Source organism: Leptodactylus fuscus, chromosome 3 (genome assembly GCF_031893055.1).
Source record: "Leptodactylus fuscus isolate aLepFus1 chromosome 3, aLepFus1.hap2, whole genome shotgun sequence".
Classification (NCBI taxonomy): Eukaryota; Metazoa; Chordata; class Amphibia; order Anura; family Leptodactylidae; genus Leptodactylus; species Leptodactylus fuscus.
Window position 1 is genome coordinate 95,469,428 of NC_134267.1, and position 24,332 is coordinate 95,493,759.

The 24,332-nt window shown below is 39.5% G+C and overlaps 1 protein-coding gene across 8 annotated transcripts in view; it reads left to right on the forward strand.

The window, feature by feature from the left end:
* The first annotated feature begins 427 nt into the window (after positions 1-427).
* The window catches only part of LAMA2 (laminin subunit alpha 2), a 593,715-nt gene continuing 569,810 nt past the window's right edge, over positions 428-24,332 (forward strand). For all 8 annotated transcript variants that reach the window (XM_075268017.1, XM_075268020.1, XM_075268018.1 and 5 more), the window contains exon 1: positions 428-610. In XM_075268017.1, the coding sequence (XP_075124118.1) occupies positions 514-610 (97 nt within the window). In that variant the 5' untranslated portion in view covers positions 428-513. The remainder of the gene's footprint in view (positions 611-24,332) is intronic.

Here is a 24,332-nt window from a genome sequence, read left to right on the forward strand (position 1 = left end):
CGCCTGCAAGTGGTCTATTGTACAGGAATTTTAGAGGCTTAGGATACATAGCTATTTAGAAGCTATATACAGTGTTCTTAGGGTCACAATGCATTTTAATAAAATAACGACTATAAACAGAGGTACTAGTATTAAATGGGTACATACAGGTTGTATGTATTAATATAGGAATATCATACAATATAATGGTAACTGAGAACATAAAGTTATGTATTGGTTTAACAAAGTGTAAGATTTCTATAACTATTAATGTGAGAGGATGAAGATGTACTTAATGCATCACTCCCTAGAATAACAAAAGTCAGGTGCCTTGGCTGTCCAAATATATAAATGAACTGCCTCATAGAGTCTCAGTGGGAGCGAAGAAGGAGGAGTATACTCTTCTAACTGTCTCTAACTTTAGCCTGAAATCTTAGTTGGAGTTTCTCTGTGTCTGGCACACAGCTGTGTTCAGTGAGGGATAGGAAGGCTTGGAGAGGAGAGGCGTCTCCTCAGTGCCTTTCTTTCCACAAAATGCAGAACATTTACCAGTTGATAATGGCACAAAGAACTTTGCTTACAGTTTTCCTAACTTTGGTGCTCATAGGATACACTCAGGCTCAACAGCGAGGTAAAGTTTCATGTGGTGTGTGTCCTGTCTGTGTGCGTGTGCTCAATACAATGGCACTGTATTTAACTACTGCTGCTGCCCCAGATATCAAATACAACATTTTTCTCTGACAGCTGAAAACAACAGTGAAGAACAAATATGCATTGTACACGCAGTGTGCTCCATCTTTTATGCGTAATATTGTGTGCACATTCTTTGATGTAACTTTTGGTACTCAATAGATCACAGCCAAATGTTTTTCCTATGTTCTCTACTTTTTCTGATGCTCGTAAGAGCTGCGTCTGATTTTAGCATCTATTTTTCCATTAAGTATTTCCATCTTACAATTTCTTACAGTAACAAGTTACCTTAATGTAAACCAGGCTGGGACTCTCATTTAATTCCATTGTTATCAACATATTGTGTTAGTGTTTTTTAATTTCCATTATATGATGTTATCTTGCCTTTTCATACCAGAGGCAAGGTTAAATGTGCATGTATGTCCTTGTGACTTTATAAACTTGCAAACCACATGCAATTCTTCAGGTAAGTATTAACATGTAAATTATAAGGACAGAAAATGTGAAGATCTTAATAAGTCATATAAGATGTTCATGGAGTAAAATATTGTGCTAGAACTGGTGATTTACATATATTCAACTAAGGATACATTTAGAGGAATTGTCATTAAAGGGGTTGTCCAGGGAGTTTAGATTTGGCAGACTCTAGATCAGAGGTGTAACTAGCAAAGATTGGGCCCCATAGCAAAAGTTTGACTAGGGTCCCCCTTGACTAAGGTCTCCACACAACATAGTTCCTCCTTCTCTGTCCCCCCACATGCTATAATGTCTCTTACCCTCACCCACACATTGCAATGCCCCAGTTACTGGATCCCACTCATAATCTGGATGCATAAAGAGACCGCAGAGTACAATAATAGCAGTTCTGTTTCATACTTGTTCAGTCAGCAGGCGAACCTAGCGAGACAAATCTTGCAAGGTTTGCCCAACAAATGCTCTCAGTGCTGCAGCCATGTCTACTGATCCCCAATCCTGCCCACAGCCACCTAACTTCTCTCTTCAGGCTCTCTGTGTGCAATACTGAGTAGCAGAATAGCATCAGTGATGCTTTTCAGTGTCAGCGATGTGATGTCAGATGCATGGGGACCCCTAGAGGGCTGAAAGGGAAGTGGAGGCAGCCTTGGGTAGCCTTGCGCTTACCAGACCCCCTAAGATTGTAAGACCCATAGCGGTCACTATAGTCATAGTTCTTCCACTGCTTTTGATGATGGACCCTTGTTGGACATAGTCAGTTAGCCCCTATAGCACAGGTTTACCTGTTAGATCGGGGAAGGAAGGAGGTCGTAGAGAGATTTGGGATCATTAACCGAATTGCAGTTAAATTAAAGATAACACTACTGGCAAAATGGGGAAAGCAGATTTTTGACAATATGCTTACACATTTAGCACATCTTGATGAATGAGATGGGTACAGCTGGTGACATCCTTTCTACAGCTTTATGCTTCATGTACAAGAATGTGTACAAGTCTATATATAAGGCCATGCACCAGGGTAAAAACTCAGGACAGGTGCTATAACTAGGGTTGCGCGATCGGGATCGGAAAAGATCGGATTCCAATTGGCAATCGAGTAAATTTCACGATCACGATTGGAATTCCGATCCCAATCTTCTCCGGCGGGATCGAGGTCAGAGGTTATCTCAAGATCAGCTCAACCCAATTCATGTATATATCATTAATAGGGTTGAGCGATCGGGATCGGGAAATATTGGATCCCGATTGGTGATCGAGCAAATTTCACGATCACAATCAGGATCAGCTGGAAAATGATTTTTGGAAATTGGATTTTAAAATCGATCCTGAAATCTCAAGATCGGCTCAACCCCAGCTATAACTGTCCATTTTTTGACCCAGGCTCACTGATCGAATCTGAAAATCATTCGGTTCTTGGAGTTATGGGTGGCACACGGATATCATGCATTTGCCCTCCTTGTCATTTTAAAATAGACCTAATACAGTATTAAATAAGTGTGCTAGAACAGTTCAGAGAAATACAACCAGTGTTACAAAAGAGTGAAATATGATTTTTCATTAGGTAGGATAACCATCCTAGGGACATTACAAGTCTTGAAACAATATTCATTAAAGTAGGGAAATCATACAATATTCTACTTTGTGACGAAACTGACAAGTACATAACTATAGGGGTGTAATAACTTTAGCAGCAATTAAGTTATGGGGCTTCTAACTGCTGCTGAAAATATAATATTCTTGTTCTCTCCATTTGAGAAGAGTAGCTACATTAATGGTGTCTGTTAGATTTTGGGCCTCAGGACCTTCAAAATATGTCTCTGAGAAAAGATAAATTCTTACTGTGTTGCCAACATTAGTTCAATTTTGGTGTGGCCAAATGCAGAACACTGCAAAGAAATACTGAAATTATTGCCTATTTAGAGCTATATACAGATATGTAATTTTTGGGGCACCAGTTGATGATACGATTTTCCTTAATCTGTACCAGTGGTTCTCAACCTTACTAATGTTGCAACCCTTTATCACAGTTCCTCATGTTGTGGTGACCCCCAAGCATAAAATTATTTTCGTTGCTACTTTGTTCCTCCATTATAAATAATGCCCCTTTATATATGTCTCCCCATTATAACAGCCCCTTATATAGAATTTTCCCCCTTATAATAGCACAAATATATTTAATAGTATCCCTTTAATAATATTGCCCCTTATGTATAATAATTCCTCCATTATAAATACTAGCCCCCTTATATTTAATATTTCCCCACTGTAAATAGTACCCCCCCACACACACACTATGAATAATAGCTTGCCCACAAGCAGGTAATCCCTTTCCATTACGAGAAACCAATAAATCTTGTACTTACCTTACTACACTCCCACGATGAATGGAGCACCTGGAAAATCTCCCTGTAGTAATGGCACAGATGACGTGATGCAGTGACCTCCAGTGCGCTACTAGCAGACTTCTAAGGCAGAGCAGGAACCTTTCAGCAGTATCGGCGTGCACAGCACAACACACCAACACAGCTGTGGAGCTCCTGGAATCCGGAGCATCAGGCATTTAACCTGATGGTCCAGATCCCAGGGGCCCCTTTGGGATGAGGGCCCTGGACAGTTGCCCAGTGTTTTCCCCCCTAATGCCAGTCCTCGTTGGCAGACCCGCCTGTGGATAGAGGAACGGTGTGTCGGTTCCTAAGACCATTGGAAATATGTTTTCCAATGGTCTTATCTGCCCCTTGTGAAAGGGTCATTCAACCCCCAAAGAAGTCGAAACCCACAGGTTGAGAACCCCTGATCTATACTAGTCAAGTATGATTTTAGATTCTATTTGCATGCCATAGTTTTCAACCAAAAAGTATTAAATTTGAAATTAATGCTCATATTAGTTACCCATGTGTCCATTCTAGTCTCCATGGTAGACTATGAAGGAAGAAAATTTACCTGTAAGTCCTTGTCTGGAAATACAGAAGAGTACATGTGTAAAATGTTATGCTTACAGTTCAGTGAAAGATCAGTGGTCAAGGCCAGCATTTGATGAGGTATAGCCAGATTCCATTGTCAGCCAAAATGAATCGGTGGCATGTTATATAATAGTAATATTCTCAAGCTTATGCTCTGTGGTTTCTATGATGTGGCCTTATCTTAGGATTCATGCCTTTATAATTACTTCGTGCCTGTATTATAATATGACATAAATGTTTATTTTGGTCTAAATTGAAGGATACTAAACACTGTTTTACAATTGGTTAAACAGCCACAATGTTTTACTATCAGACTGAATAAATATGTATAAGAAGTAGGGAATATAATTCTTTTTTCTGTATACAAGTCCTTTAAAGCTTAATATCGATGTTCAAAGGAGGTGGGTAATAAACAGAGTATTGCCCATTACCTCATATACATTATGGCCATCAACAAAGGATATAATCATACATATATGTTCATTGCTTATGGATACTCTGCCCAGAAGCAATGTAGCCTCTATCCATAGATCCTGCTATTCAGGGTCCAAGTTGGGACACAAGGGGAGCGCATTAATCAATAAAGTGTTTCAGAGAACAATGGCCACTGTTTCCATATTAGTAAGAGTACATAAGAGTCTAGCTATTTCTCAGTAGACAACAAATCATAGAACTCAGTGTAACAGAAGATGTAAAGGTAGGCCCCAATCATTATCAAGTAGATCCAGTAACAAAACTGCTCTTTCCCATTGAAATTCAGATATTTATTCATAGATGTAAGGCTGGAGCCCCATGTGGTGTAAACACCCCAATTTGTCAATGGTGGAAACGCCACTGAAAAAATTGCGGCATTTTACAGTCAGAGCAAAGTGGATGGGATTTTAGGGAATCTCATGCCCACTTTACGGTGAAAACTGCAGTGCAGACATGTGGCCATTTCCAAAACCGATGCAGTTTTGGAAATTGCAGCATGTCATTTATTCCTACAGAACCGCCGGCGATTTTCCCATAGGTATAATTGAAACAGAAAGTCTGCAGGGGTGTTGCCACCGCGGTTTTTCCCCACACTGCTTTTATGCTGTGGGATGCCACGTGAGGCCTTGTCCTAAAGGACATTCAGGAAAGCATAATTTTGGGAAATGTTCTCAGCCATCAGTTTTCATCCATCCATTAGGCTTTGCTTATAGCATATCATAGGATCATTAAAGTGCTGTCAGTGTGGAGAAAGGCAAAGACACCCACATAGGGAAACGCGGCAAAAAACAGCTGCCAAACAAAACAAAATAAAACAAAAAGCATTCATTAAATTTTTGTAGAGTTTATCACTCTTAACTTTCTGCCCTTATTATTACCTATATGAAAAATATGAGCGTTTCTACATGCATAATTGAAATGCAGAATCCCATTCACTTTGCAGGTACGGTAAAATCTCTGCAAAAGAAACGTATTGCATTTTTTTCTGCAGCTCTTTTTTCACTGCAGCCCACTACATGTGGCGTTTGCCTTAGGCTGAAGCCCCATGTTGTGAAAAGCATTGTGTTCTACCGTACCTGCAATGTGAATGGGATTCTGCATCAGGACAACATGATGGTTCTTGGAATGCTATATAATAGTTGTATCTAAAACTTATGGGTTTTATTTTGCATTCATTTTGACAAAAATTTTCAGTTAAATTTTTCACAAATAATAAGCCATGACTATCTGCCTGAAATATGTCCGGTAGCAAAGATGCTGCAGATGCTTCAAACAATAGCGATCTCATTTTAGCCATAGTACAGTCATTTATTTATATGCTCTTCATATTTATTGTTCCTCCTTTCACACTTATCCTTTTTCCATTCTAATTTGAGCTAGTGACTGTACCACATTAATCCTTCATTGGAATGAACTGTATATATGTCTGACCTCAGAACTCACCAACTCAAACAGACTTATAAACACAGTAAGGGAGGGTTCACACGGTGTAACGTGCCGTGTGATGTGGCACGTAGATGCCGCGTGACCTTTTGCGGGCCGTTCATGCTCCCATTTATTTCAATGGAAGAGGGGATCGTATGCGCTGCGCTATTTTGCGGCTGTGATTTTGCGGCTGCTAAATCATGGCCGTAAACTAGCGTGGCGCATACAATCCCCGCTCCCATTGAAATCAATGGGAGCGTGAACGGCCCGCAAAAGGTCACGCGGCGTCTACGTGCCACATCACGCGGCACGTTACACCATGTGAACCCTCCCTAATAGGAAAAGTGAAGTCGTCCTCATAGATGTCAATCAAGTTGCTGATTAAATCCCTGATCAATATTGTGATGAATATTGAAAACATTAGGTTGCAATTCCCTGGGTTGTTGTCAAAAGACCTCCAGGGGGTTGCAAGATTGCATCAATAATTGCACTGGTCATGTTCCTGACAGGTCAAATCACATGACCCATCATCAATGGCCAGATTTGCTAGCAGAAAAAGGAATCCATTGAAGTCAATGGGAGGCTTTTCTTTCAGCGCCGAATCTGATGCGGATTCCACAACAAATTCAGCGCCATTTTCCTCCATGTGAATGCACCCTTAGAGTATAAGTTTTTACCACCTTTTAGGCGTCTTAACATTCAGCAAAAAATGCACCAAAATTGGTGTAAGGCATGTTCACCAATTTGTGAAGTGCAAGTTGCACCAGAATTCTGGAGCATTTCAATTTAAACTTTATACATTACAATACAAAAAGGGGAGTACCATTTAGATTTTTTTGTTATGGTGACCTACTTCTCCTCCTTTGTTAGACACAGTTTATATTGGGAGTTTTCAATACAGATATTATTACACAAAGTATTACATTACTCGTACAATATGTCAGACACTCCAGGGAAAAAGTGCAAACATCAGAAAAGTTGTGTGATGTGGTTCAGACCAGCAGTGGTATCTGTGGCAGGAGCTTTTGAGTCATTGAAAGTCTACAGCTTCGAAAATACATTTTCACTGCCATATCTAATAGTCTTTCATTTAAAGAAAACCTTTCATGAACTCCTGCACATGTTTTTTATACTGCTAGGGAGCGGAGAGTGTGCTGAATTCAGCGCACTGTTGGCTTTCCCGTTATGTGCCCCCGAGCTGGAGATATCGGTGCCATTAGTTTTGGCACCGATCTCTGTCCGTCAGAAAGGCGTTCCTAACAGTCAATCTGGGCTGTTAGGAGCGTCCCTCCTGACAGTACTCATCCGTAGGTATGTACTAGGGGGCCCCCTCTGACAGTACAGGGATATGGACGAGTACTGCCAGCTAGGACATTCCTAACAGCCCAGCTAGATGGTCAGGAACACCTAAACTAACGGCACCGATATCTCCAGCCAGCCCGGGGGTACATAATGGGAAAGCCGGAATCGACTTTCTAGCAGTATATAAAACCACATGTGCAGGAGGACATGTAAGGTCTTCTTTAAGAAACATACTATGTATTATTAGAAGTTTTAAATTACAAAAGAATAATGTAATAAAACATATTTGACTCTGAACAGATAACCTAAAAACAAAGTATGCCAACATTTGAGAATATATATAAATAAATATATATATATATATATATATATATATATATATATATATATATATATATACACACAGTGATCGGTAGGTTATCTACCCAATAAGTAAACTAAAATTATAATATGTTACATGGAAAGATACAGTAGCTGTACACGTCCTTGATATACAAGGACTTCTGGCATGGGCAATGTCTAAAAACAGTGATCAGTATCTGTAGACTTAGCATACCATTAATCCAGAAATAGGATGTCATGCTGCAAAGAACCATTTTTAGCCATGAGTGATTTATATATGAGCTTTGTCCCATTGCGATGTGTTATAGGCATTATGGTATGAGTATTGAGAGTTCTGTTTATATGTTTTGCATCCATAGCTTGCTTATAAACTTGGCATATTTTTGTATTTTAAGAAAATGACTGTATATTTTGTACATAAGCCCAATGAGAGGGGCTGGCTATGACAGGAATGTGACACCACTGTAGGCGTTACACAATGTTTTCTAGGACAATTTATTTGTCTATTCTTTTCTTGAAGCGGTTCCACATTCTACATATGTTACTAGTTGGATGAGCGTGCTCTGTTTGTGATAAAGACCCGTCATGTCCCAGCTTTTGCGCAGTTCTGAATAAGCTTCACAATTCCCCCACACATGCTTTCCATCATCAGAAACAGACAGTGTGACAGATCTTGTACTGTGTATCCCTTTATTAATGCGTGAAGCTTTACATTCAGAATACAGAGACAAGCCTCAATTGTGTTCAAGTCTGCTAACGTCTCTTACAGGTCATTTGATATTGTGTAATGGCATTTTATAGCCTTCTTGTTTATTCCTGTACCTATTATAACTTGGATCTTTATGAAGACAGTCTGGACGTCCTAATAACTCCCACACCTGCTGTAAAGAGCCAGAGTGATAATGGTTGGAATAACAGTAATGTTATGACTAATCACTTCCAATTCACATATCTCCTAGTCTTATTATCTTCTTGTTATCAATGCAATTATAAGTATTAGCCAAATGCCTTAGTAAGCCACTCATATGTTTCTTGACACGTCTGTCTTGTTTAGGACTAAACAAACACATTTCCTGATGATAGAGCTTACACTTAATATTACTTTTTGCATTTTAGGTACATGAGTCTCACTATAGTTAAATAGATGAAATTCCATTTACCAAGTGTCCTTCATATTACTGTAACTACAACTAGTGTTGGACTGGGGTGCCTGACGCTCAATAGTAAAACTCAATCTTAGGGCCCACTATGTAATTATTGTACAGTATATGCAGATATTATGTAACACTAGAGATGGGTGAACCAACTCGTACTGACCCGTCCACTGCTTCTTGATGTCTACCCTTAAATATTTCAAGAATACTTTGGCACTCCTATGGTAATAGTACTTGGTAGTGGGAAGGTCTTCACCTATGTTTGTATAGTAGTCTATATACACATTGTGAGTTGTTTTAGAGTGGTCCAATGTTCGTTTGTTTGTTCATTCCTTTCTTTTACTTTAGGCTTGTTGTTATTGATGTTTAAGTCATCCTTTTTCTCCTCCTTGTTCTAATTTACCTGCCTACCTCATGGCCACGATCTGCTAGCATTACCATACAGGCCCATAGCCTGTGCTAGCCGTAACAACCTGTTACCATACAGACCCAAAGCCTGTGCTAGCAGTAAAAGACTATTACTACTAGCACAGGCTCTGGGCCTGTATGGTACTGCTAGCACAGGTTTTGGCTCGGACATTACCATACAAGCCTGAAGCCTGCTAGGATTAACATCTGATCCCGGAGAGGTGAGTAACATTGTTTATTATGTTCTCTCACTACCCCTGGGGCTCCAATTATTATACTCGAGGGTCTGAAAAGACCCCTGAGTATAATAATAGCGGTAATGGGATCATGGCCTGGGCTAGTTTAGGGGAAAAAAAAAGTAAAAAAAATTAAAAAATTTCCACAGCTGCCGGCCCCCTCCGGAATGCTCGCCTCATTTGAGGTGTGGCGCTGCCTGCAGAGTATGCTGGAGAGGTGATACAGGGTCAATATTAGTGTTTGTTATTTTAACTCACCTCCCCTGGGCCTCTACTTATTATATGTGGGCAGTATATTTTTGTAAGTGAGGGCTTTGGGAGCATTATGCTGTGTGGGGCCACTGTAGTTAGCATTATACTGTGTGAGGCCATTGTGGGGAGCATATTATACTGGGTGTGGCCACTGTGGAGCATTATACTGTGGGGGGCTCTGGGCAGTATATTATACTGCACATCATACTGTGTGTGGCCCCTTTACTACTTACATCACATGTCATCTTTTTTTTATAGCAGCTGTATAGGTTGTAATAACATCACACGGCCTTTATAAAACAGTGCAATGTATATAGCTGAGGAGATTGCGATTGCAAATGCACCATGGTCTATTCAAATAGCTGATCAGCAGGGGTCCCAGATGTTTCAATCCCACTGATCTCTTGGATTTTTTAGACTTTTAGGACTAAGCAGATCAGCTTCTTCCTGGAGCATGCAACTCCCAGTATTGTTTACGTGCTGGATGCTGCTCGCTCACTATACTCTTATAACCATTGTATAAGTGATTTATCACTTTTAAGTGTCTGGGATACATCTGAAGCACCCATAACTGTTGCTATCAAGAATACCCTGTAGGGGGAGGATATAAGGCCCCTGGTCAAAGTTGGGGCTCACGGAGGAAAATGATTTGCAGTGTATCGGCATTCCATCACGGCATCACACTCCTGATTAGGCCTGAATGAATGGGCCTAAATAGGAGCGTGTCTCGAGCTGCGGACGCCGCGGCAATATAGAGCATCTTACTTCTTTTTTCCGCTACTTAAGTCAATGGGAGCCATTTTTGCTGGCTTATTTTGAGGTGAATTCTGCGTCAAAATCCGCTGGCAAAAACCTCAGTGTGAACATATCCTAAACTTTACTACTGACTATTTGTTCAGACAAACTTCATAAAGTTTTATTGTGTCTAGAAATATTGTATTTTAAAAGAATGATTCATATTCAAAGAGTAATATAAAGGTCTGCCCTACCTACCCAGAGACTGCCTATAGCAGTGTTCTGATCTTTTTGGCTTGACTTTCTTCAGCATCATGTATTAAGGAATTAGATCCACTTTTAACCACTTATATTTTGCATTCAGTGACCTTCAGATTTGGGAGGCCATGTGTACGAGTGCCCAAAACACTCTTATGTTATCCCCTCAAAGTACCTGAAATGTCTGTGTAGTACAATGAACATCTGTACATGGATATGATCTTATTTGCATATGAGGCGTGGGAATTAATACATTGAGTGTGACAGCAGGAATGTACTGCAGGACACCAATGAAATAATGTTTTACTGTAAGTGAGTATGTTTTCAGACAATTCTTGGATTCCAAATGCAAATATGATCTGCACAAACAATAGGCATTCACATCAGAACTGAACAGACGAGATATTCCTCCCATTGAAAATCATTTTTCAGATTCCATAGTAATTTGATTTCCAAGAATTGTGGACTATGGTGCCAGCATTTAGCTTTCTCAAATTTCTTATCGGCCTTTAGTCAACACATTTGCATTTGAAGCTTTGGTTCTGATTTTAAAACATCATTGCAGTTGCAGCCTGGGATCCTTCTGGATGTCAGTAGTTTCAAAACCAATGGTATTTCATGCATCTGGTCAGAATAGAATCTGATTTATAGAAAACCATGAAGAATTGAAATTTCCTATGGCAAGCCTCTGGGGAGGGTTTCTTTTAACTCTTTCATACTGAGGAACAAATACTTAGGATCCCTTCACACGGAGTTTACGCTCCGTGTATTCTGTCTACGCTCAGTGTATTCTGTCCATTTTACACGTGTAAAATGTAGTTAGCCATTGAGTTCAATGGCATGTTCGTATAACGTGCGTCTTTTTGCGTGCGCTATACGAACAAGCCATTGAACTCAATGGCTAACTACATTTTACACGTGTATTTTTGGTGGAAGAAGGGGCTCTGTGCCAAAAGTGCAACACAATATCATCCCTCTGCACCAAAAAACTGGCATAGATAAAATTATGAATTCCCTCAATAAGTAGGTTTGCACCAGATTTTAGCACATTATATGCCAAAGTCATAATGCAACCAAAATACTAAATGTAACCCGTGTGTGTGTGTGTTTTTCAAGTGAGCCTAAATAATTGCAATTAGAATTGTATCCTGCTCCTAACAATGCACGCCAACTAAAACAGATGCTTATCCATACACGATTCCTCTGACAATTGTGCGTAGTTGCTGTGCTCTCCAAGCTATTTTGTTCCACCAAAAACTGAAAACAGCTGCAAATCCAATTTTCACATGTTATATAAACAAGTGGAAAAACTAAGACTAGTTTTGCCTGTCTGTGGAGGTAACATGACCGTTCAACACTAAACTATTCACTAGCAAGGCCAAATCATCTTAGATATATTGGATGTAGTAATTGAACACATATGTATATACATTGCTGCACTTTGCTCTACTGTAAGCTTTAAGGTGTTATACGGTTTCTTAGGATAGGGTCTGACACCCAGGACACATGCAGATCACCTGCAACTAGACAGCGTCACTCCTGATGTTTTAAACATTCCAGGAACTGTGCTGCTCATTCTCCATAGCAACTGTACTGGTGAGTGTAGGTACCCAGCAATGTCCCATTGAAGACTATGTACCTACACGTACCTACTAAGTACCTACACTTGATGCTACAGTTTGTATGGACAGTGAGCAGCATGGCTTGTGGTATGTAAACAATACCGGAACCACAATGTCTCAGTACAATTGATCTATGGGGCAACTCCAGGTCTTGGACCCCCGCAGATCAACTCTTTTACCTTTGTCTACATGAAATAGAAATCAAGGCATATTCAGAACAGACTATACAATTTAAGGATGAAGCCGTGCATTGGGAAAACACTGTATTTTTTGCTGCAGTGGAAACGCAGTGGTAAACAATGAAGCGGTTCAAAATAACTGCGAAGCAATTGGGATTCTGCTGAATCTCATCCATACATTGCAGAAAAAAATCTGCAGCAGAAAAGCTGTGTTTTCAAAAACACCTGCTTTTTTAAAAATCTCAGTATGTCAATCATCCCTGCAGGGGCAGAAAGTCTGCAGAGGAAAACTGTGCAAAAATGCAATGAAAAATGCTGTGGAAAAAAAAAAAACGCGATGCATTTCCACAGTTTTTTTCTGCAGCTTTTTTTTTTTTTTTTTTTTTGCTGCCTTGTGCTACCCGGTGCCTTAACCTAAAGTAGTACTCCGTCCCTCTAACCTGAACTATATCTATACTCAGGGCCGGCTCCAGGTTTTTATGGGCCCTCGGGCGACAGAGCCTCAGTGGGCCCCTGTGGAGGAGGCAGGAGTCGGGACACTGCACGCCACTGCGGGCGGACCAAGCGAGTGACGTTATGCAGGAGTGCGGCATCACCTATGCCATACCTCCCAACTTTTGAAGAGCAGTAAGAGGGAAAAAATGTGCGGAGCGCACCGCGCGCTGCGGCAAATTTAGCTCCGCTCACTTTTATGTTGATTCTGCCTATTCTCATTCATTTTTCATGTGCCCCCACACAATATAATCCTCCTACAGTCACCCATAAATTATATGCCCCCCTCCATCTCTTCCCCAGTTTCATATACACCCTTCCTCTGCCCCCAATTTCATGTCTCCCCCTCCATCTCTGTCCCCAGTTTCATGCCGTTCTCCCCCCCTTCATCTGCCCCAGTGTCATGCCGTTCTCCCCCCCTCATCTGCCCCAGTATCATGCTTTTCTCCTCTCCCTTTCATCTTCCACAGTCTCATGCCGTTCTCCCCCCTTCATCTGCCCCAGTATCATGCCATTCTCCCCCCCTTCATCTGCCCCAGTGTCATGCCATTCTCCCCCCTTCATCTGCCCCAGTGTCATGCCATTCCCCCCTTCATCTGCCCCAGTGCCATGCCATTCTCCCTCCTCTTCATTTGCCCCCAGTTTCATGGGCCCCCTTCATTATGTTCCACCTTAATGTTTAACACAAAACAAACTCTTACACTCACCTTCCAACGCTCCCCGCTTCTTTCCGCTCTCATTCCACTCACATATTTGTAGGCCCGATGTGATGTCATCACATCGCGCCTACAAATGCAGAAGCCAGACCACAGCATTAAAGCAGGAGCTGAGCTGTGACAGCTCCTGCTTTAATCGCCTATGTATACAGCTCATCAGGTAATTGAAATGGTTGTTCAGTTTCATTCAATTTAACAAAACATATTGTTTGTACAATGGAAAGTCGTAGAAAAGTAATATTCTTTAATATGGTTTCTGTATTAATCTTTCATAGTTCTCTAGATCTCTGCTTAACGTTGTTCATTGTTTACTTCCTATGGTCATTGGCACACATGTGCCCGGAACGTAACAAGACAGATGATTGATTACTGAGCTGTGACTGTACAATCACATGATCATGGACTTTCCATCACATGATCATGGACTGATTTTTATACACTGGAAGAAAACAAAGAATCACAGCAAGCAGAGATCTAGAAAAACATGAGAAATTGAAACAGAATTTCTATTTGTAAATTGTATAAATGTCATTATACAAACAATAACATTTATTTCCTGAAACTACACACATTGAGAAAAAGTGAAGGAAAAAACAGGCGAGCATGATGCTTGCGAGCATGGCCTTCAGTCCCATTGTGTGAAATGACTTTTCTTGTAATGTATCTTTTTGTCTGTATTTGAACCCTACAAATTGTACAGTGCTGCGGAATATGTTGGCGCTATATAAATAAAATTTATTATTATTATTATCAAGATGCTGTAGACACAGAGTAAAAAAGGGCAGTAAAAACTGAAGTTCTCTTAGCTCTAATGGCGATCCCTGGCTACTATAAGTACTACCACCGTGTCTAGACATTTGCTGTTAGTAGGATGATAGGTGGTTGGGGATATGAGATACCGTTTTGGGAGACAGAGCGTTTAGATGGTTAGCGACATCCTGTCTGTGAATCCAAATACAATACAATACATCTGACTCATGGGTGAATGGGATCTATGGCTATTTGCGTGTGACATATCAGACTTTCTCTATTATCAGCATAGTAATATTATTTATTACTGTCAGGTTGGACACCGGTCATTTTATTTAGTGGACGTCCTTAGTCTTTTAGTACTTTGCATTACTAAAAGTTGCATTTTATACGTAGCTCTATTTAGGCCATTTGTTACTGTGAAGTTATGTCTATTCTGACTGCTCGGTGTCATGTTGTGTTTTAGCAAATATTACGCATTCTATCAATGCATTTGCTTTCCTGGAAATGCCATTAATTGCTGCACCTAGTGATGCTTGTAAATTGTGTTTATTAAATGTTAGAGTTTGTTTCCAGTATCTGTACTTTGCAGTGATCTTTGCTAATATGTTTAAAAGCTCTATTTGAGCTATAGCAACAAAAAGAATTAGATCAATTTATTTGTGAACACAAATGAAGCCAGCTGTGCATGCTTGTTCCTTTTTGTGAATGTCGGTAATTTCAGGCCAGTAAGTTATTTACTCGATTTATACATGTTCAGCCGACTATGACATAGAAACTATCACCAATATATGTAAAGTTGCTCAATTCATAAGAATAAATGCAACAAGCTTGATATCAATATAAATACATGTGTATATAGTTGATTGGGTTGATGTGTGGTTGATGTTATTGTCCACATAAAAGAATATGTTGTTTTCCCATCAAATTTAAATGGTTGCTGATGGCTTTGTTTTTTATCCTGCTTGTAAGTAACTCTATAATGGAGATGGGGTTTGCTGCACAACCTGCAGCGTTTACTGCTGTTACAGAACTATTTTTTTTTATTATTGATCTATATGAAGAGCTCCGACCTTACATAAAACTCCAAACATATTACTCAAACTGAGGGGCCACACGGTGACTTCAGTGGTTAGCACTGCAGCCTTGCAGCGCCGGAGTCCTGGTGTTCAAATCCCGCCAAGGGCAAAAAACCATCTGCAAGGAGTTTGTATGTTCTCCCTGTGTTTGCATGGATTTCCATCCCATATTCCAAAAAGACATACTGATAGGGAAAAATGTACATTGTGAGCTGTATGTGGGGCTCACAATCTACATTTAAAAAAACAAAACAAACAAAAAACATATTACTCAAACAGTTTCCAAATGAATGACAAGGGAATAGGCATGACCTCCACATACACCCTAACCTATGTTTCACCCCAGTTTCTTCAGGGGGCTACTAAATGGAGATGAGCATCCATCCTTTAAAAAGGCTATATTAAACTACCCCACCATTTTGAAATAAAACCCTAAAACAGAATGTGATAAACTTACTGAACGAGCACAGTGGGCAGGCATTCAGGGTGCTCGGTCTTCTTCATCCAAGCCTCCTCTTCCTCCGATGTCCTTGGGTCCCGTCTTCCTCCGGCGCTCGCGAACTGACATTGCTTAAAAAAAATGGCCTGGACGCATGCGCAGTAGCATGCTGCTTCTACTACGGCTACTGCGCATGCGCCCAGGCCATTTTTTTTAAGCATTGTCAGTTCGCGAGTGCCGGAGGAAGACGGGACCCGAGGACATCGGAGGAAGAGGAGGCGTGGATGAAGAAGACGGCGCACCCTGAATGCCCACTTCCTGTGCACATTCGGTAAGTTTAGCACATTCTGTTTTAGGGTTTTATTTTAAAATGGGGGGGGTAGTTTAATATAACTTTTACAGTGCCTGAATAGCCTTTTTAAAGGCTATTTACGCATATGTGGGGCTCTGTCAGCATGATTTTGCTGATAGAGCCCCTTTAAATATCCCTACTGCACCTGCAAGGCATGTTCAGTTGGAATGAGAATGAAGCTCTAATGCAGCCATCTTTACTTAGCATATATAAAGCCGAGATATTGCATATGCAGATAAAAAAAAGAAAAGAAGTTGTGAATAATAAAGTAAAAAAAAAAAAAGATAAAGTGAAGGTGAAAGGAAAATACCCAAGAAAAGCACTTACAGAAAAAACGCAATGCATGAAAGTTGAATACACACAAAAATCCTATTAATATTATACATATGAAATGTTTGTGAGTTTGTGGGTTTGTGACTTTGGATGTTCGGATGTTTGGCGGTCAATCACGCAAAAAACGCTCCACCGATTTGGCTGAAATTTTCCACAAACATAGTCACTACACTCGATTGCGCAATAGGCTACTTTTCGTCACAATAGCGCACATACATTTTCCCCAGGACCCCTAAAAAACCCAACCTCACATCACTCTCTATGCAATCTCACACACTTTGGACCATAGCAAGCCACACAATTCATATTACCCTCTACAGCAGAGGTCAGCAACCCCTGGCACACGTGCCAAGAGTGGCACTCCTGCCATATTTCACTGGCATGCCAGCAGCACAGGACCTGCAAGAGTTAAATGAAGTCCGAGTCTCTTCAGTGTTCTGCTAGAGCTGAGGCATAAAGACACTCCCCTTTGAGAGGGGTGCAGGAAACCCAGGGGTGAAGCTTAATCGCTCAAGTCTCTGCCTGCCTGCTATAGTGATAGCTCCTGCCATCTGCATCCTGCAAACGTTCCCTGAGGAGGACAGGAAGCTGCTAGCAAAGTGAAAGTAAGAAACACACAGCTACCTTCCTTTAGTTCCTATTCTCATTAATGTCAGGCATTTGGGGTTATTAGTTTAGTGTTAGTAACTCCATGTGCCTCACATTAATAGGAATAAACCCCATCATGTCCCTCATATTAACCCCTGTGTGCCTCACATTAATAGGAATAAACCCCATCATGTCCCTCATATTAACCCCTGTGTGACTCATATAAAGGTTACTAATATGTGAGACATATGGAGGTGCTAATAAAAGACCTCAATAATGAAGATACTTAATTATTACTGCCAAGTCTCTCACATATCAGTAACTAGAGATGAGCGAGTACTGTTCGGATCAGCCGATCCGAACAGCACGCTCTATAGAAATGAATGGATGCACCTGGTACTTCCGCTTGGACGTAGCCGGCGCGCTTAACCCCCCCACGTCCATTAATTTCTATGCGAGCGTGCTGTTCGGATCGGCTGATCCGAACAGTACTCGCTCATCTCTATCAGTAACTCTGACACAGGGGTTAATGTGAGGGACATTATGGGGTTAATTGCTATTAATAAGAGGCAAATGGAGTTACTAAACTGTCATGCACAGGGACAGACTTTATATTGCTTGCTCAAGAGTATCCTGTGCCCAAAACTTACATGTACTGGCGCAAAATAACAAATCATACAATGTTGTATATCGAAGTATATTAACCTGAAATACCTCTGTCCCAAAGACACTATGTACAGTTTCTCAGAACACCATATAACAGCTGAACTACAAATTATATTCAACACAAAAGTCTCATGTGCTCTCAGAATTACAACAAAAACAAGATACACAGTTACATTTCATATCCCATACCTTATACACAGTACGAAAACCTTACCCGCGCCTGTATTTACCCACTTCTACAACCACCGCAGACGAAGTCGCGGGTACCAGCTAGTAATATATAAAATGACAATATGTGATGATCAGTGAAATGTATCGATATGCTTAGAAAAATACAACTTCATATATTGAACATGACATTAGCAATACAATTACTTTTACAAAGTGAAAAAAATGTCTAAAGGTGAGTGTCAAATGTAAAGAATGAATATGTTTAAATATGCATATAGAAATATATGAAATGTGATTGCTATCAAATATTGTATATAAAAAAAGCTGCATCTCTTCTTCTCCACCAAAATTCTCTAAGACATCAAGGAAAAACATATAAAGCCTAAATGGACAAATCATAACTATAAACATAAATATAACAATCATAACTCCAGTCTTGATGGTCCCTGTGAAGGTTGCACTTAAAGCGTACCAACAGTTATAAACAACTTTTCATCAATGAATAGTACAGGTTAAAATCTAAAAAGTTGTAATATAATTTATCTTATTAAAGAAATGTGTTTTTTCTCCACTTTTAAGGCAGTTACTTTCTCCATATTAGTCTACAAAGAGAGGAAGGGGATTAAAAAAAAACACTCAAATAATTGCTACTGTTACACTCTGCTATTCTTTACTTTTTAATACTGTTAAGTTGTAGGAAAGAGACTGTAAGAGCACAAAATGAGCCTATAAATCAATTAGACAGGAGACCCTCACTTCCTCCCCCCCTTCACAGAGGTGTTGGCTGAATATGGAAACAAATATAATAATAATTAATTAAAAAAAAAAAACAGACTGAAAATAAGGAGCAGTAGAAAAACTTAAAGAGGAGAAGGAAACAGATCATCCAAATAAGATATATTACAAAGTGTCTTATTAATTTTTGATAAGTTGTTTATAACTGGGGGTATGCTGTAATTCACATTGAAGAGCACGCCTCATCATGAATTAGGCATATCCTCTGAAAGTCTGTTTGCCTCAGCTAAAATCTACACCACCTCATAGATTTCTGTAGCCATTAACACTACGATACTTTACTTGACAACATACCTACATGTCATGTCCATTTACCAGTGGTTATCCAACTTCCATGCACTCACTTGAATGGTGTGGAGAGTGAGGTCCTCATCAATATATGATGAATAGGTCATCAATATTGAAATCCTGTAAAACTCCTTAAAAAAAGAATTAGGCTTGCTAACATCCGACATATCTGACCCTATTATCCCCAATATCTGCAATCTGAGAAGAGCTGGGACACTCCCATTAAGAGTAGATGGATGATGCATACAACTGATACTTACTGTATCTACTGTGTATGGCCCGTAAAATGTCTTAACAACGATGAACAAATGTGCTATAATAAGAAATCATTATGTCCTTTATATCATAGCATTATTGTATAGATATTGGGTTTTCAAATCACTTTTTTTTTTATTGCGGCTTCTACCAGTCTTTTCTCTAAGAGAAACTGGAAAATATGTCAGAGAAAGAAAATCATTAAGATTTACTTCTGGTTTCTAATAATAATAATAATAATAATAATAAAAAAAAGATTGCTATCATGGCGAGTGAACCTGACCTAGTGTAGAAATTTATGACAAGTAGCAATAAAAATTTCAGTACCATGACAATATATGAAGCTTTGTGAACATTGCACTCCTGCATCGCACCACATTTTGAGCCATATGTTACCTAACTATCCTTCCTGAAACATATAGTTCATAGCTGAAGAATAATTCCTGGACAGTATATGTGGTTTATAGCAAATTACTAAATATTTATGTTGTAGTTTTTGATAATAAACATAATCCAGTTCATCTCTCCTCAATAGACTTCTATCGTTCCGAAGCATTTAATAAAAGCTATTATTTCCTAGGGGTATTGTATTGAGCTCTATTCACGTTTTATTCAACAGGTCATAAAGTTCTGAATGGGTACCTTTAAGGTGAAAAATGGATTTTATAGCAGTATAGCAATGGAAAAATATGCTGTTCATAGGTAGAAGGGTTTACGCAAAATTACTCTCAGTGAGAAAACCATCACTTCTGGGTTCCTGAGTAATGATCCCACATATACAGTAAAAAGAATGGATCTGGCTCATGTTTCATTAATCTTTATGCACATCAAGTGAACTGCTTTAAGAGAGCAGCAATTCTGATTTTACTGTTATGAACTGATTCCAGTAACAATAAGTTTTGCTTCTTAAACACTCTGTGTAGGTCAGGCATCAAAATGTTATCTTATATGACTGGTAGAGCTGAAATAGAGTGAGAAGATATTTAGTTTAATATACTGATTTCAGTTTTATAACAATTGTTATGTTCCTTAAGTTAACGGAGTGAGCACTTAATGTATGTTGAGCAGATCCAGATGTTTCAGAAACTTTGATTCTGGTTTTTGAATCCATTCATTTTTGCTGATCTTTGATGGAGGAGTTTGCTTGGTGGAATCTTACACTAGTTGTAGAGTCGTTGCTGGCATTTGCTGGACATATACACATATGCACTGTTAGCGTACATGTTTATTTGAATGTCGGTAGGGTTGAGCCGATCTTGAGATTTCAGGATCGATTTTAAAATCTGATTTCTGATCATTTTCCAGGTCATGAAATTTGCTCGATCGCCGATCGGCATCCGATCTTTCCCGATCGCTCAACCCTATTTATGATATATACATGAATAGGGTTGAGCCGATCTTGAGATAACCTCTGAGCTCGATCTCGCCGAAAAAGATCGGGATTGGAATTCTGATCGCGATCGTGAAATTTACTCGATCGCCGATCGAAATCCGATCTTTTCCGATCCTGATCGCTCAACCCTAAATGTTGGATAAGACACTATCATAAGCCTCTATGGCAACATGCAGAACCCATCTTTTACCTAACATCTGCCATCACAGGAGAGTCAGAAAGCACGTACATAAGGCATATAAAGTTCAGTAGGTTCAGACTACTAATCTTTTGCTGGTTGCCACAATAGTTGAGTTGATCCGCTTAGGTTTTATCCAATAATTAGTATTCATTAAAACATGGTATAATTTTCAGATGCAAACTGTTGGAAAAGAATTAGGTTCTGTTCATGCTATCACTACTACTTTAAATCCTATTAGAAGCATGGCAGCTATAAGAGGTCTAGTATTATCAATGCACATCAACATTAATAATGACTCTGCCTCAGTTTTTTTGTTTTTTTGTGGCAACACTAAGAAGTGAAGATTACAGTATTAAACCGCTGTTAAAAACAATAGAACCCCAAATGTAACCTGAAATACATGGTATTGTGAACAGAACCTTGGTTGTATAATATCAATCTGAAATAATACAGTCCTATGAAAAAGTTTGGGCACCCCTATTAATCTTAATCATTTTTAGTTCTAAATATTTTGGTGTTTGCAACAGCCATTTCAGTTTGATATATCTAATAACTGATGGACACAGTAATATTTCAGGATTGAAATGAGGTTTATTGTACTAACAGAAAATGTGCAATATGCATTAAACCAAAATTTGACTGGTGCAAAAGTATGGGCACCTCAACAGAAAAGTGACATTAATATTTAGTAGATCCTCCTTTTGCCTCTAGTCACTTCCTGTAGCTTTTAATCAGTTCCTGGATCCTGGATGAAGGGATTTTGGGCCATTCCTCTTTACAAAACAATTCAAGTTCAGTTAAGTTTGATGGTCGCCGAGCATGGACAGCCCACTCTCAAATGATCTGAAAACAAAGATTGTTCAACATAGTTGTTCAGGGGAAGGATACAAAAAGTTGTCTCAGAGATTTAACCTGTCAGTTTCCACTGTGAGGAACATAGTAAGGAAATGGAAGACCACAGGGACAGTTCTTGTTAAGCCCAGAAGTGGCAGGCCAAGAAAAATATCAGAAAGGCAGAGAAGAAGAATGGTGAGAACAGCCAAGGACAATCCACAGACCACCTCCAAAGAGCTGCAGCATCATGTTGCTGCAGATGGTGTCACTGTGCATCGGTTAACAATACAACGCACTTTGCACAAGGAGAAGCTGTATGGGAGAGTGATGAGAAAGAAGCCGATTCTGCAAGCACGCCACAAACAGAGTCGCCTGAGGTATGCAAAAGCATATTTAAACAAGCCAGCTTCTTTTGGAAGAAGGTCCTGTGGACTGATGAAACAAAGATTTTAGTTGTTTGGTCATACAAAAAGGCGTAATGCATGGCATCCAAAAAAACAGCATTCCAAGAAAAACACTTGCTACCCACTGTAAAATTTGGTGGAGGTTCCATCATGCTTTGGGGCTGTGTGGCCAATGCCGGTAAAGTTGAGGGTCCCATGGATTCCACTCAGTATCAGCAGATTCTTGAGAATAATATTCAAGAATCAGTGACGAAGTTGAAGTTATGCCGGGGATGGATATTTCAGCAAGACAATGATCCAAAACACTGCTCCAAATCGACTCAGGCATTCATGCAGAGGAACAATTACAATGTTCTGGAATGGCCATCCCAGTCCCCAGACCTGAATATCATTGAACATCTGTGGGATGATTGGAAGCGGGCTGTCCATGCTCGGCGACCATCAAACTTAACTGAACTTGAATTGTTTTGTAAAGAGGAATGGTCCAAAATACCTTCATCCAGGATCCAGGAACTGATTAAAAGCTACAAGAAGCGACTAGAGGCTGTTATCTTTGCAAAAGGAGGATCTACTAAATATTAATGTCACTTTTCTGTTGAGGTGCCCATACTTTTGCACCAGTCAAATTTTGGTTTAATGCATATTGCACATTTTCTGTTAGTACAATAAACCTCATTTCAATCATGAAATATTACTGTGTCCATCAGTTATTAGATATATCAAACTGACATGGCTGTTGCAAACACCAAAATATTTAGAACTAAAATGATTAAGATTAATAGGGGTGCCCAAACTTTTTCATAGGACTGAATGTGTATTAGACATTGGCATTGTTTGCCTTTGATTCCTTGCCCTGATTTATTGGTTGTTCTGCAGTAGATTTGTATGGCAACAACTACAAACTGAAAATGAAGATATTTGTATCCTGTATCCACCTAGGTCAGAAGGGGTGATGTGTCTCAGAGAAAGATGCTGCAGGGACTTATTAGTCAATATATGTCTTGCTAAGAATTCTGGTAAGGAATATGCAAATGAGACCTCATTGGTGAACAAAGAAATTCCTCCTAGTGATACCTTTTGGAAAGTAGCTCAGTATAGATTAATACCTGTTTTTCAAAGAAACCTAGGGGTATAATCTGAGAATAATAGCCAAGCCAGAATAACACTTCCAAAAAAAGAAGAGGCTCCCAACCATGGACAGATGTTTTGAGGTTTTACCTCTCATCAGTACAGAATATTGTATTGAATGGATATATAAGATGAAGGGGTAATGTCTTTCATTAGGGGACATTAGCAAGGCATGCATGGTCTAATAAATCCCTGTACTGTCTATGCCTAATGCCTACCCCTTCCCATATAGTTAGCCAGTACCCTACCCTGAAATGGTGAGAGGATGAAACCTCAAAACAGCTGTCTATGGTTTTGTGCAAGGAACTGAGAACTGTACATGTCTCGCTCCCAAAAATGGGATCTTAGGGCCCATCAGATTTATCATTTATTCCAGAAATCTGGTGTAAATCATGGGAGAAACATACACTAGCTACAAACTGGCATACATTTAGTTTCCAATGCCACAGCAGGGTGAGCGTCATTTATGAGGAGCTGTACCTTCGCTAGCTCTGGAGCTATGAAGACTGGTATTAGAAATTCCAGTCTTCATAAGTCTTCCTAAATTTTCAGTTCTAATTGAGTTCTAATTTAAATGTGGGCTATCAGTGTTTGTAATGCTTTCTACAACTTCTGTTTCTTAGTGTACTAGTTCCATACAAAGCCAATTAGCTACGCATTACAAATGGCTAAAATTGCATGGTTTCACACTTGACCTGGATTTTCTTTAATTAAACACTTGTATTCCTGCATCCACTTAAAAATCTCATTACCTTTTAAAACTTAAATTGTAGAAAGTGTTTAGAAGATCACTTAACTTTCCATAATTAGTTCTAAGCTCACAGTACATCATTTATCTAAAAGGTACTAACACTAAGGTCTTGTCCTCTTCTCCATTTACCTCTTTGGTTCTGTGTGACTAAACACATAAAAAATACTTAAAATAAGTTGATAGACACCAATACACTTTGATGCTAAAGATTCTTGACTATTAGTTCT